Source organism: Plectropomus leopardus, chromosome 1 (assembly GCF_008729295.1).
Source record: "Plectropomus leopardus isolate mb chromosome 1, YSFRI_Pleo_2.0, whole genome shotgun sequence".
NCBI lineage: Eukaryota > Metazoa > Chordata > Actinopteri > Perciformes > Serranidae > Plectropomus > Plectropomus leopardus.
In genome coordinates this window covers 14,298,841-14,313,090 of record NC_056463.1, presented here as the reverse complement: position 1 = coordinate 14,313,090, position 14,250 = coordinate 14,298,841, and the positions used below count along the sequence as shown (strand labels likewise).

General features: G+C 37.6%; 1 protein-coding gene across 1 annotated transcript; it reads left to right on the top strand.

The window, feature by feature from the left end:
* Nucleotides 1-4,820: 4,820 nt before the first annotated feature.
* LOC121947971 (immunoglobulin-like domain-containing receptor 1) lies at nt 4,821-13,747 on the top strand. The gene is made up of 9 exons (XM_042493187.1): nt 4,821-5,013; nt 5,637-5,807; nt 7,486-7,635; nt 8,249-8,368; nt 8,594-8,740; nt 9,427-9,549; nt 9,655-9,827; nt 11,865-12,458; nt 12,602-13,747. The coding sequence occupies exons 1-9, from the start codon at nt 4,968-4,970 to the stop codon at nt 12,629-12,631; spliced, it is 1,554 nt and encodes a 517-aa protein (XP_042349121.1). The 5' UTR covers nt 4,821-4,967; the 3' UTR covers nt 12,632-13,747.
* Nucleotides 13,748-14,250: the final 503 nt, after the last annotated feature.

The following is a 14,250-nucleotide window of genomic DNA, read 5'->3' as shown; positions in this document are numbered from 1 at the left end:
TCCAGGTTTCCAGGGGTTAAGTAACTTAGTAATATGTGATGCAAATGCTGGTTAAATATAACAGCTAGAAAAAAAGTCTTATTTGTATCAGCATTTTAAATGTTTTTTAAGCAACTTATGATGGAAACAGATCTCTGGAAAGGTCAGTAATGTGTGCCAAAATTGTAGAAGTGCCTGTCAGAGATGTATTGATGGGTCACTCGATTGGAAATTCAAAAGACCATTTAGTGTCTACCAAACACAGAAAGCTACTAATGAGTGTTTACACCAATACTGCAGACTGGCCTCTGACCCAATATGACCCCGACATTTGCAGCAGTTGCAGTGGTGATTTAGTTATTTAAATGTTATGTTCCTTATTCATGAAGCAGTTGTTATTATTATTTTGTCTCCTCCGTGTGTGTCTGTTCATCTTCTATGAAAACATGTTAGTTTGCACAGAGTAACTTTTTTCTAAGGGACTAAAACCTAATGAAATGTTGTTTTGTAAACTTTTAAGGTATTTTAACTGCCACTTGCCTTTGATTTTTTTTTTTACTACAGCAAGAAGACATTTTTATATGTAAATTTGACATATTTATGTGTGTGGTGTGATATGATCGATGTAAATTGTGAATGATTATGTTTGTTTAAGCTCTCCAGTGCGACTGTGTACATACGCTGAAGTGCCTCTGGTTTGATAACTGCAGTTCAGCCTTTTCTTATCACTGCTGAATCAACAGCTTAACCAACATCTTCACACACACACACACACACATGCATGGACAAAGCACATATTTGCTGAGTGATATTTCACTTTGTTCTAACGCTACGCCAAACAGTGTTTAATAATTTTATGTTGGGACGAGTCATCCTGAGAAAAGTCTAATAATGCGTTTTAGTTTTTTTCTGTTGTTTTTTCTGCTGTCTGGTACTGACAACTCTGTGTGTGTGTGTGTGTGTGCTCGCGAGTGAGTGTGTGTGTGTGTGTGTGTGTGTGTGTGTGTGTGTGTGTGTGTGTGTGTGTTGTGTGTGTGTGTTGTGTGTGTTTGAGAGAGAGAGATGACTCGTTACTTTTCCATAAAGAAGACAATGTGTAATTGAGTATGACTCATGTCTTTGTTCATTGTTATAATCACAGACTGCCTGTCTTTACGACACAGCGGTGACAAAACTAACATATCAGTTCTGCCAGCTCAACTACAGAAATCTGCGTCGCTGTTGCCACAAAAAATAATTTGTTCCAACACTTTTGTCCATAATGTGATTTATTTACATGACACACAAACATAAAGACCAAAAGTGTTCATCAATTCAGCAAATAAAATGAACAGAAACAATGAAATCCAGGTTTTATTTCAGCTTATTCTTTATTTTTGGGATGTTTTCAATTGACAAAGTTCAAGATATTACAATATGATCACTGTAGGTTTCAACTACACACATTTTATTCAACTACTGTGCTCAAGTATATTTCCAGTAAAATTGTTCTTGATCATTAAGAGATTTCTGCTACTTTGTACTTCTTTAAGAGTTACTTTGTAGTTGCTTTGCAGATGAAGAAATATAAAAGCCTGAGGACATTTTTTCTACATAAACACTTTAAGATTTTTAGTAGTTTGTCATCATATGACTCCCATGTAAAAAAAAAAAAAAGAGATAACATGGCTGATAACAACACTTGCTTATAATTGTGCCTCGACTTGAGAAAGAATTTAAATGCTGGATTTTTACTTGTAATTAAGTTCTTTCACCTTGTGGAGTTTCTTCTTTCTCCAAAGTGAAAAATTTGAGTGTTTCCACCATTAATACAGAGAACATTAGATAATAAAACCGTGCTGGAGGGATTATTTTTATGACATCCACAGGACAGGACTCACTGTTGTTGGTGTTATTTGTTGTCCTGTCTGTCATCTGACCTCATGAACTGTATGTTTGTGATGGGAGGTATCAGTGAAGATGGTGACCACTCAGCTCGAGAGTATCTCAGGAATGCTGTTGAGCAACTTCCTCCTGGGCTTCACAGAGGCATCAGCAGGGAAATATGACATCACCAAACGCCACAGTTTGTATGTGCCTCCCTCACTGGTATGAGGTGGATGGAGCTCATCTGAAAATACGTGATTCGAGATACTTTGGGACACCACTTGGTTTTCTGGTTAGGGTTTGCTTACTGTCAGTCACATCTGAAGTCTGAAGAAGCAGATTAGCTGAAATTTGAAGTCTAAAAGTTTTAATGAATAACACTTAGTGATGTTACTTATTTCTTTTTTGCTCAAGGTGTTTTTATTCATTTTAAGAGTCATAAAAATATAATATTATCATAGATGTTACTGGAAAAGAAAATTACAATAGGTGTCCCCACCCACCCAAAGTTTCTGCTCCAGCAGAGCCCCATCTACACCATTCAACAAAAAAACTGACCTCAGTCGCACAGAAAACAACCAGTACATGTAAACAAATTCAGTGTGACAGTGACAAAAGGTAAGACACAAAATAAAAAAGTGAGTTACAAGATTTACAAATTTGACCAAAAAAAGCATGAAACAGAAACAAAAAAAGACAAAAAAATAACAAAATAATTTAAAAAATGAGTAGAGGATTACAAAAATCAGGATCAGTATTACAAAACTGCAGTATCAGTATCAATGATGTTTTTTTGTTTTTTTGTAGGATAAAAAAGGTTGCCATACTGCATAAAGTTTCTGAACACACACTCTTGTAGAACGACAGATTTTCTCCAGTGATGTTACACATTTCAGTCATGAATGCCTAAGATTCAAAAACAGCTTTAAAGAGGCTTAAATACAGAGGAAGAAATAGTATTTAGATGTTTTACTTAAAGGGACAGTTCACCCCAAAATTTAAAAAATACATATTTTCCTATTTACCCGTAGTGCAGTTTATCAGTCTAGATTGTTTTAGCACCAAAAAAATACATTTTTAAAAACTCAACAGCATTGTTTGCATCATGGATGATAATGTTGGGCTTGTGCATGTACTGCAAGCTAACCTACCACCATAGTTCAGACAACGAGGACACCATTAATATTTAGATCTCACACTGTCAAAAGCCTGAGCCTCTGGTCCATTAGTAGAAGCGCACTTCCTTCTGCCATCTAGCTCCACTGTATTTGAGAGAAAGCAGACATCTCTGCAGCTGATATCTCCAACACTGAGATACATTACACCAAAACAATCTAAATTACTAAATAGCACTACAGGTAGAGGAAAATATGTATTTCTGTACTTGGGGTTGAACTGTCCCTTAAAGTATAAGCAGTAATGCCAGAGTCTAGAAATACCACATTTATGAGTACAGCAGTTTAGTAAAGTAAAAATCGTATTAGCATTTTAAAAAATGAAATACCATAAGTGAGAGTGTTCAATTTGTACATTATTAATACATTAATTTCTAAGCATATCTTTAATGTTGCAGCTGTAAAGGTAGAGCTAAACTTTATATATCGCTGGGTATCTTACTCTATAATAATGCATCATATTATTTAGGTGTTGATAATATTTTGTATAAATAATCTGGGACACAGCTGCCAAATAGATGTGGAGTAAAAAGTACAATATTTGCTTCTGAGGTGTTGTGTGGTAAAAATATAAAATAGCACTGAATGGAATAACTGAAATCTCAAAGTACCTAAAAACTGTAGAAAGTGCAGCACTTGAGTAAATGTTCTGTTACCTTCAGCTGCTTTAACTGAGACAGTTCTGATTTGCAGATCTGTATGAAATCAAATGTATAACAATGGTGCACATGTGTTTGCACTTTAAGGCCCTAAGCAGAAGAACAGGACATGGGGGAGAGTAAGTAGGAAACACAGAGTGGATCTTGGCAGGAGTTTCTAGGAAAATTTAAAAAAAGAAAAAAAGAAAAAAAAAGCTCTGTGGGGCTGCAGGTGCAGAGTGGGTGTAATCGGGAAAACAGTCAAACAGTTTGAAGGACTCGGAAAGCACTTTAGCACAACTCACAAGTGGTCTAATGCACGTGCAGATGGACCCCCACTTTAATGAAGGAGGATACCTATAAAAAAAAAAACCGTCTTTCCTCGAGTGAATAAACAGTTTAGTTTTATAGTTTAAACTGTTGAGAAGTTGAACAGGAAACACACAATACTAAAGCTCAGATAAAGAGTTTAGGCTGACATCTAGTGGTTTTATCTCAGAGTAACAGCTAAGAGTTGAATGAGTGCAGGAAACCATCTTACACAGTCTGTAGTGTCTAATAAAGGAACTTTATCAAAGTTTTCTTTTTCTTATTATGACAAATTAAATAATGATGAGGACAAAGGTCATTGGATTGACTAATCGTGCAAGTTTTGGTTTATGAGTCTTGGTGTCCTTTAATGGCCTTTTCATGAATTAAACATGAATTTAAAAAGTAAAAATATCTAAAATACACAAAAAATAAATGAAAAATGATTCTTTAGAAATTAAAAAAATAACAAATAATAACATAATATACTGTTTGGGGTCATATTGTTTCTGTTTGTGGATGTGGAATTTATGAAGAATGACTATAAGATGAATTTTTAAAAAAGGTTACGTTGCAATCCAACCTATAGGACACAAAATACATGAATCTGCACATTTGTATCATTTTTCCTATTCACGTTTTGCGTATCTGTCAGAAATAAATGTGAACGATCACAGTCATTGTTTCTCTGTGTTAATAACAAAAAGCACATCTATGTTTTTATCTTCCCAATACGTCTGCTGTTTTCTGGGGAATTTCTGTGTACGTGTTGACGTCACAGGATCAGATCACCTGCGTTTCGGGGTGTGGTCAGAGATGAACGCGAGCTGAGACAGGTATTTACCGCAAACAAACTGTCAGGACGACACAGTGAGCAGGTGTGTTTAACTTTTAGGCTAGATAAATCCTGATTATTTCTAAAATTTTCTTATTCTCTCCTTTTTTTGTGTCATTTGTTTTACACTTTTCTTCTCAGTCAGAGATTTTTTTTTCTCTCATCATGCGGAGTTTAGCTGCGGCGATCCTCCTGCTTTCGCTTCTAAAAGGTAATTTACATTTCTTTTCACATTTGCTTCGTGCTGTTTTAAAAAAAAGTCAAATAAACCTGTTTATGAGTTGACAGTTCGTCAAAATGTCAACAGAAACGAGCCGAACTGGAGGTATCGGTCACATGTTTATTTGATAGATAGTCTGCCTACTACATTGTAAACATTTGCCAGGATGAATCTAAAAACAATGTCAATTTTTGCAGAGTTGAAGAATATTGGGCCGTTATTGATATGTTTTTAATTATAGCTGTGACTTATGATAGTCTGCAGCTCTTTTTAAAGGCTCACTGTCCACATTAAGGGACAGATAAACTCAACAGGTTTCATTCCAGCTTTTGAATGTGTGGTCGGTGGTTTCACAGTAAGCCACTTCCTGTGTCTTTGTGTCACCTGTTTTTCTGGTTCTCCCACTTTTGAAATGAACTCCTCTGTTGAGAGAAACCCTCAACCACATTGTTTCACCATGACAGCACTTTTCCTTCTTGACTTTTTTAATTATTTGGCAACACAAATGTTTCCCCAAATTGGCAGCTTCTTTTCCAGCACATGAGTAATATTTATTTCCTCTTACACAAATACACAAACTACTGTGTGTAACCGTCTGCTTTGTCTTCCAACAGTGTCCGTGTGTATTCAGGTGATTGTTCCTCAGGAGCAGCGCAGCACAGCTCTGTTTGCCTCAGTGACCCTGCGCTGTGACTTCTCCACCTCTGCAAACCTGCAGGATGTTCTGGTCACCTGGAGGTACAAGTCCTTCTGCAAGGACCCCGTGCTGGAGTACTACTCCACAGGTAACAAACTAACCACACGCTGAAACAAAACATACGTTCTGAAATTACAAAAAACTTCTCCAGGCCTGGAAATATTTGAAATTTAAAAAAATGTTTTGAAAAAGTTTTGAATATATATTATTTTGGCCGTTGTTTAAAATATATTCTTAAAAAACATGTCTGTGTAAAATATTTTCCTTGTATTACTAATTTAAAAATCTAGTGCTTTTTTGCATGACCGAACGATGATCAGACATAAAACCTTTGATTAACAAGAATGAAATGCAGACTTGGCAAAATTATAACTCAAACACACGTCAAATGTCTAATGAATGAGCAAAGTTAGTAATCACTAAACACCTGGGAAGTGCCTATTCAATATTGTTTGCAGTTATTGCTTTACATGCCAACCTTTTTTTAAACTACCTCAAAGTTTTTCAAATGGAATATTGTGAAATGTGGAAAAGTTTAGCGACTGAATTGGTAAATATGTGTGGGAACTGTGAACATCAGTCTCTCAGAGGCTGGTACAAAGTGTTTGCATTGTGTGCCCCTCAATGTAGGCCGTCGTCGACCCTTGTCGTTTTTATTCTGCTAATTCAACATGCTGAATTGGTAGCATAAAAGCTGTTTAGGCCCAATGATGTGGGACACTTTTCCCAATTCCCAATGATGGCTCATCATTGACTGACTGCTGACTGTCGGCCTTGTCAGGGCCTTTAAGTGTCAGGTGGGAATAAAGTGACCTTGCTTTCCTTAAGCTTGCTCTGTTCATACTATGTGGACAGTCAAATATGTCTTGTGCAGTAGAGACAACCATCCCCTGTGTCAGGTTTTGTAGTCACACAATATTGTGTTTGTTGTCCAAATTTAATTTTAACAGGGAAAAAAAGGGATGTAATTTTTAAAAATAATTGAAAAAGTTTACTTTCATCGAAATGTAACATCCTAACAAATCTCCTGCATCAAGAGAACGTAAAAAGGAAAAGTCACCCCTTTAAGTACATTTTTTTTAATCCTGATTGAACCATAAAAAAAGATTTATGTGACAATCAACCTCAAAGAAATGCAAATAGCAACCCCTAACTGGGATGGTCTTTGCTGGTGACTAACCTATCAAATATTTGTTGTAGTCCAAGAATCTCAATGATAGTGCTCCATTTGTACTTTTTAATACTAATAATGTTTTTATTATAAACTCCTTGTGTAAAAACCTAGAGGAGAAACACAAAAGAGATGGATTTTACATTTAGACATGAAAACACTAAAAGTCACCTCAATGTCAAGTGTCTTACTCCTAAAACGACCCTGTAAATATACTTTGACCCCAGGTCTGAATCCCTTCATAATGCCCCGAATATTTAAAGTATTTATTGACATTTACTTATTAGCACTAAACACAGATGATTCTAAGCTGATGCTAGTGGGGACGTCTTTAGTTTTGCAGATATTTGGACATAAACTAAAGTATTAGACAAACTAAAATACTGATCTGATGATGGAACCTGACAAATCACCAAAGTCAGTGTAGAATTCGTCCCCTTGGGACCATGAATCTCTGCACAGGCTCAATCTGCCCTGTAGTTGTAGAAATATTTCAGTCTTGACCAATGTTGCATCGCCCAAAGAGACATTATTACTTCATAAATCTCCAGCAGCAGTGTCATTTTTTGTTTTAATGTCAACTTTGCTTTTGCAGCATACCAGTCTGCGCTCCAGCTGGGACAGGACCCGTCGAATGACTGTCCAGACCGTCAGCGGACAGTGCGAGTAGTGATCCAGAAGAGAGGATCCAATGAGCCGACACTGGGCGCAGAATACCGTGAGCGCAAGATCACCATCCAAAACAGTGAGTTCATGCAAACACTACTGGTGTCTGATTCAACCCAGTTTTGACGAGAATACGATGAAACTGTGATGATGTCTTGAAACTAAATCTGGTTTTAAGAAAAAATGTGCTTAAACACTTTATGGTCCTCATTATAAATTATTAGGTTCATCTTTTATTTTACCTGTTCGTACTTCACAATAGACCTGAAATTATTTGTTTTATCATTTAGTAGATTGACGAACTGAATCTTTAAGAATTTTGAGTAATTTTATATTTTACTTAAAAATTATTAGTGGTGGCTACTTCATGGCAAATATTAAGTGGTTTTCCTGGTTCTCTTCTTTGGTCAGAGACATATGAAATTCTGTCTTTTTGAGAAATAGTGACAGACACTTTTTTTTTTTTTTTTAGAATTTTCTTACATTTTAAATTAATAATTAAGAACATAATCCACAGATTATTCACATGTGAAAACAGCTGTTAGTTGCAATCAAACTGATGTGTAGCTCTATCTTAAAACGAGGAGAGATTTTGATTGTTTTAAAAATTTACTTCAACTGTGATTTGACCGCTGTTTAATTGGAGGTGTGCGTGTGTGTGTGTGTGTGTGTGCGTGCGTGTGTGTGCACAGAGGCAGACCTGGTGATCAATGAGGTGATGTGGTGGGATAACGGGGTGTACTTCTGTGCTGTCGAAGCTGCTGGAGACACCTCTGGAGACAATGACAAAGAAGTCAAACTCATCGTTTACCGTAAGAAACAAAAAGCAAAAAATATGGTCAGACATGCACTTAATAATTTTAATGTAGCGCCAAAAAGTGAATTTTCACTGTTGATCTATTTAAACCTAAATGTGCGTGGCATTATTGGTTTCTATTGGGAGCAATAATAAAGTCTATAACAAATATATGTATTAACAAGACGTCTGTGTCTTGGTGTACACCACAGTAAGTGTATCTCGTTTTCACCGCTTTCAGACTGGTTAACAGTGTTGTTCATCATCATCGGAGCGCTCCTTCTGATCATCCTCTTCTGTATCTGCTGCTGCCAGTGCTGCCCTCAGAGATGCTGCTGCTATGTTCGCTGTCCCTGCTGCCCGCAGCAATGCTGCTGTCCTGAGAAAGGTAGAGAGTAAAGCATCATTTAGAAACCTGTCCTTGTTGGTGCTTTGAGGATGGCAGAAATTCTGAACGTAGTTGTAGTTGTCCATGCATTGAAGGGAAGTAAAATGTTCAAAAATCATGAGTAAAATGTCAGAAAAATGGGGTCAACATATATAACTAAAAAGTTTGAAAATTAGTAGTAAGGTTTCAAAAAAAATATTTGTTAGATGTCCACAAAATATTTGTAAAATGTTGGAATAATGTCAGCAAAATGTCTGAAAAATGTAAGTAAAGTATTCTAAAAAATATTAGTAAAATGTCCAAAAAATAGAGATTTGAGACAACAAACAAACTTATTGTTAAAACTTTAAAACATATTCAGCTCTGAACTGTAATCCAGTGTGTTGTAACCGACCTAATCGAAATAAATTTGAACTGTGATAGGTTAAGTTTCTCAACCTAATCTCCAGAAGTGGATTTTCACACTGTTCTAGTATAGATTAAAGTCACTGTCACCCGGTTGGTTGAAAATCACTCGGATGCTTGGGAAATCTATTAGAATTAAGTATACTACATTTGTCGCTCATAAAATAAAAGTCCTTAAAAACATGTCAGCCACAGTGCAGATAAACAGCCTGTGTACTTGAAGAAGAGAAAACCTCCCTGTATTGATAAATATAAAGACATGTGCTGTACTCTTCTTGCAGCGGTGATGCAACATCGCATGATGAAGGAGGCTCAGAGGGCCATGGCTCCCTGGGTAGGAGGACAGCCAGTATATGCACCAATGACCCACGCTTCCTCCCAGATGAACCCGCTACTCTACCCAGGTACAGATCACACACATACAGCATGAGCACACTGCAGCTTTTATACCCTTTAGACTGCAGGTGTTTGCTCATCCACAAATGTCTTTATGTTTATTGTGTCCCCAGGGTCTGTTTCAGGGAAGAGTATCCCTCTGAAGCCCATGCCTCTCCCCCCTCCTCAGTCTTCAGCTTACAGCATGCCCCCTCCCAGTGTCCACACTCCTGCCAACAGCAATCACGTGCTCGATTACCTGGAGAACCAGGTGAGGGGGATGGACATGACCAGTCCACTGCTGCAGGTATGTAACTGCTCACGTTCTCAAACCTGTTTGTGTAAACAGAAGAGCATCTGATTATTTTAGTCATATTGTTTATATGTAAACATTTGCTGCTGCCATTCCTGTTTACTTTTTTTGGTAGTAAACCACACTATATATATATATATATATATATATATATATATATATATATATATATATATATATATATATATATATACACACACACACACACACACACACACACACACACACACACATATATATATATATATATATATACATATATATATATATATATATATACATATATATATATAGGAGGCCAATAATACAGAATTTATAGAGTGTTTGAAAGATACGCAATGTAAGACTTTAAAAAACAATGTATGGACTCATACAGAAGTCATGCTGCTCAATCATATCTTATGACCCACCAGAAGTGTGTTGCAATGTATTTTTCTGTAGACTCTGCACTCTGCCTGTATTTTCTTCTTTTTTTTCTTATTTTTGCAGCGCTTGAAAATTGCATATATAGCAAGGCAAAACGCTGAGAGTGAATCTAGATTGGCTTTTACTTCACTTTTGCATCTTTACAAACAGTAACTGACAATCCTGCATACTATATATTGTTAAATCACAGTAATTTAATACCTAAAAAATGCACCCTCCACACTATGCATTGTTTTTTTTTTTGTTTTTAACAAAAGCTTTGCTGACAACTTGTTTGATAGTTGGTTTGCAAAAACCCATTGAATTTTCTTCAGTTACTGAAACACAGACCGGCCAAAACATTAAAACCATTGACTTGTGAAGTGAATAACATTGATCATCTCATTACTATACCATGTGAGATGTTTACTTTTGGAAACTTTGGGTTCTGGTATTCATGTAGTTGTCACTTGACACCCCCCACCCACCCAAACATTGTTGCAGACCAGGTACCCCCCCTCATGGCAACAGCCCTCCCCAATGAGAGTGGACCCACCAGCAGGACCATGTGCCATGCTGCACTGCAAAAACTGCTCAGAAAGGGTCAGAGGAACATGATAGAAACTCAAGGTGTTGCTCGGGCTTCTATATTTCCTAGATCACAACTTGTTCAAGCATCTGTGAGATGTTTTGTACCCCAGAGGTGCCCCCAATTCAGGATCAGGCCTGATTGGGTTAGACTTACCTCTGACCTGTCAAGGTATAGACACAGGATGTTGAGGGATGCCCTGTGAATTTTTTTGTGGTTTAGGTGGAGGATCTGGTGAATCCTGTGGGTTGTGAGGTTGTGTACCAGCACATCTCATGGATACTTGATCAGACTGAGCTCTGGCTACTTTAGAGGCCAGATCGATGCCTTGAGCTTTTTGTCATGCTCCTTGATCCATTCCTGAGCATTTTTTGTGGTCTGGCCTGGCACATTGTGCTGCTGAAGAGGCCGCTACTTTGTCTGCGTCACTGTTTGGGTGGGTGGTGTGCAGTGGTGTAGAGGAGGATCAACGCAGGTATACCCACCTCTTTTTTTGGTCATTTATAGTATGCCCACCTATTAGCCAAAAGGCCATTGAAATTAGAGAATGCAATGTACAATTGAGTTGGTATTAAAAAATTGTTGATGAAGGGTTTCCCCAAAGAAAATGTTTAGCTGGTGCGGTAAGCCACGAGATCATCACACATTTAATCTCATGATGAATTTAGTGAATAGATGGTCCAAACAGCAGTCACAATTATCACACGAATGTTATTTCCTGTGTGATATTGTGCTCCTTATCTTTATACTGAAAGGTTCATGGCCATGAGGTGGTGTTCCTCCACTACACAGCAACTACTGGACAACACGAGTATAAATCTGAGGAGAAACATTTCGCTTTTTCTGTTATTTTACAAGGCTGATATTTGCAAAAGCGTTGCAGTTGGGTTGACATCTATGAGGCCACTGGTTAAGTGTAGCATTTCTTGTGTTATAAAAGCCAAAAGAGCATATTGAACATGTAGTGACAAATATGTGCGGTGGTTTTCATTTGTATTTTCTATTTTCTTCTTCTTTTGGTGTCTTCTCCCCTTCAGTCACAGCCACCTCCACCTCAGCACATGCAACACATGCCACCTCCTCCCCAGCACATGCCCGCAGGCGTCCCATTCTCCCCCGGCCCTCCCAGCATGATCTCTGCCCTCGATGACGGCCCAACAGAGCGACGCATCATCACACTGCCACCAATAAGAGAGACGTCCAGAATCCCACCTGCAGCCCCCAAGACTCGCCCTCCGAGCTCCAGCGAGAGCAGCCGCAGCGGCTTTGGCCGTCGTGATGAGCGAGGAGCGGCAGGAAGGCGTTACCCCTCACCAACCCGGTCTAGAGGCATTCCCAGAAGCTACAGCGAGGAGTCACTGGACGGACGGAGTCATGGCAGGCCACACGGAGGCATGGATCGCCCCCGCTCTCGCTCCAGGGATGACCTGTTTGACAGCAGGTCCAGAGGACACTACTCTCCCCCAGCGTCCAGGCGCTCCAGGGGAGGGTCCTGGAGCTCGGATGATGAGATGAGCAGCAGGAGAGGAGGAGGGAGGAGAGGAGGTGGAGGCTGGGTTGACAAACCTCCAAGTTACACTGAGTACGAACCTGGACAGAAACCAGGAGCACGGAGGAATGAACGCTACTCTGTAAGACACACGCTTCTTTAGTTGACACACCGATGCACTTACATCAGAGCAAAACGCACAAATATTCAAACATACGGTCTTTTTTAAGAATAAGTCTGAGTAATGCTAAATGCCAGTGACTAAAGTCAGTGTGTCTTTCTCAGCCTCGCAGTGGCACCAGTGTCGTCATCTGAACCCTGCAGCTGTGAAACGCCCTGCGACCTGTTTCAGAGAAAATGCACACCTCACTAGAACTGGGAGCCTTGTTGTCTGGCTGCTGGTAAACTATTATATGCCAACATTTTTATATTGAAATGAATCATGAACCAACTCTTTTAGCACCTGTTTGATACCTGGAAAGCTGGCAGAAGGATTCATGAAATGTGATAGAAAGATTCAGAAATTTGGCAAAATCCTCAAAGTGTGCAGGTGGTGAAGCAAATATTCATGTCAATAAGGAAACCTATTTTGAAGTCAATAAGTGGTTTGTTTTTTTTAGATACTAATGTAAGATAACCATGCAAATCTTCTACTGAACTGATTTTTTGGACTATACCCCCCTCTGCTGGTTCAGCAGAATCTGCTGAGGTGATTTGGACTTAATGTCTTCTTACATGAGGCTTTAATGAATGTTTCTCCTCTTGAAACACTATTTGTTAGACAGTAACACAGCTAAGTCTTATATTTGATAAAGCCATAAAATATTAAGTTTCGGAGAAATAACCTCAGGGCTAGTAAATAAGCAAATTGTTATTGTTAAACCCACATAAATATGAATAGTCGTGTGTATGTTGGAGGTAGCTTTTTGTCATTTTTTGTAAATAGTTATTTCATGTCTCCTGGATGTCTTGAAGTTATTGTAGTGTGTTTGTTATTTACTAATGTTTTGAAAGAAATTGGTGCGCCATTAACTTCTGAGGTACCAACACTTAGTGCTTAGAAATAATTGTAAACACTGTGTGTAAATAAGGAAGGAAATGAAATAATGTCAGAAATTCCCAAAACCTTTTTTTTTTTGTTTTAAATTACGCAGCATGATATGAAAATGTAATACTGATTTTTTCTCAAGTGTACATTTCCTGAAACTTGTCTTGTTCATTTTTCTCATTTTGCATTATGGTATATTTTAGAAATACACACTAAACTAAAAAAAACACACACACTTACAGGTGGAATTATAGGTGTTGACTCCACTGTTGACATTTTTTAAATAATTTTTATTTCTCTTTTGTGTTTTACATTGTACAGTCAGTTTGTTTTTATTATTGATATTGAAAATAAACCGTTTTACCTTTTGGGTATGACAACCATTTATTGTTCTGATTTACTTGACTTTAATGATAGTTGTAAAGTTTTCTAAACACAGCTATCCTGTGTCGGTAGATGAGTTACATTAATAAGTTTACAATACACAAAACAACAATGCACATGCAACAAAGACAATGAGATTATTTTAGTGTTTTCTGAGGATTTGAGCAAATGTAAAACAAAGATGTTTTGTTAATTTTTTTTATGAAAGTGAAGGCCATACTTCTCCAGTTAATATCACCACTGTGAATGTGTTTTTTTGACAATAGTCAGCCTCAAAAGATGTAAATTTTTTACTTATAAATATTACACCTAACTTAAAAAAAATAAAAAAAGAAAAGAATTGGTGCTCAGACTCAAAAGTAGTCCCCTATCAATATTTGACTAGACCTTATATACGTAAGCCTAAGTAACCCAAATATTTTGTAAACAAATACTTCAAAGCTAATTTAGCCTTAATTTCGTGAACTGTCAAGTCAAATATATGAAAAGCAGAACTTTAAAC

Bases quoted from the DNA above. Each gene is read 5' to 3' on its own strand.
- LOC121947971 (XM_042493187.1), top strand. From the start codon at position 4,968: ATGCGGAGTTTAGCTGCGGCGATCCTCCTGCTTTCGCTTCTAAAAG. The intron at 5,808-7,485 runs GTAACAAACTAA...TTGCTTTTGCAG, and splicing joins GCTGGAGTACTACTCCACAG to CATACCAGTCTGCGCTCCAG. The intron at 9,828-11,864 runs GTATGTAACTGC...TCTCCCCTTCAG, and splicing joins TGACCAGTCCACTGCTGCAG to TCACAGCCACCTCCACCTCA.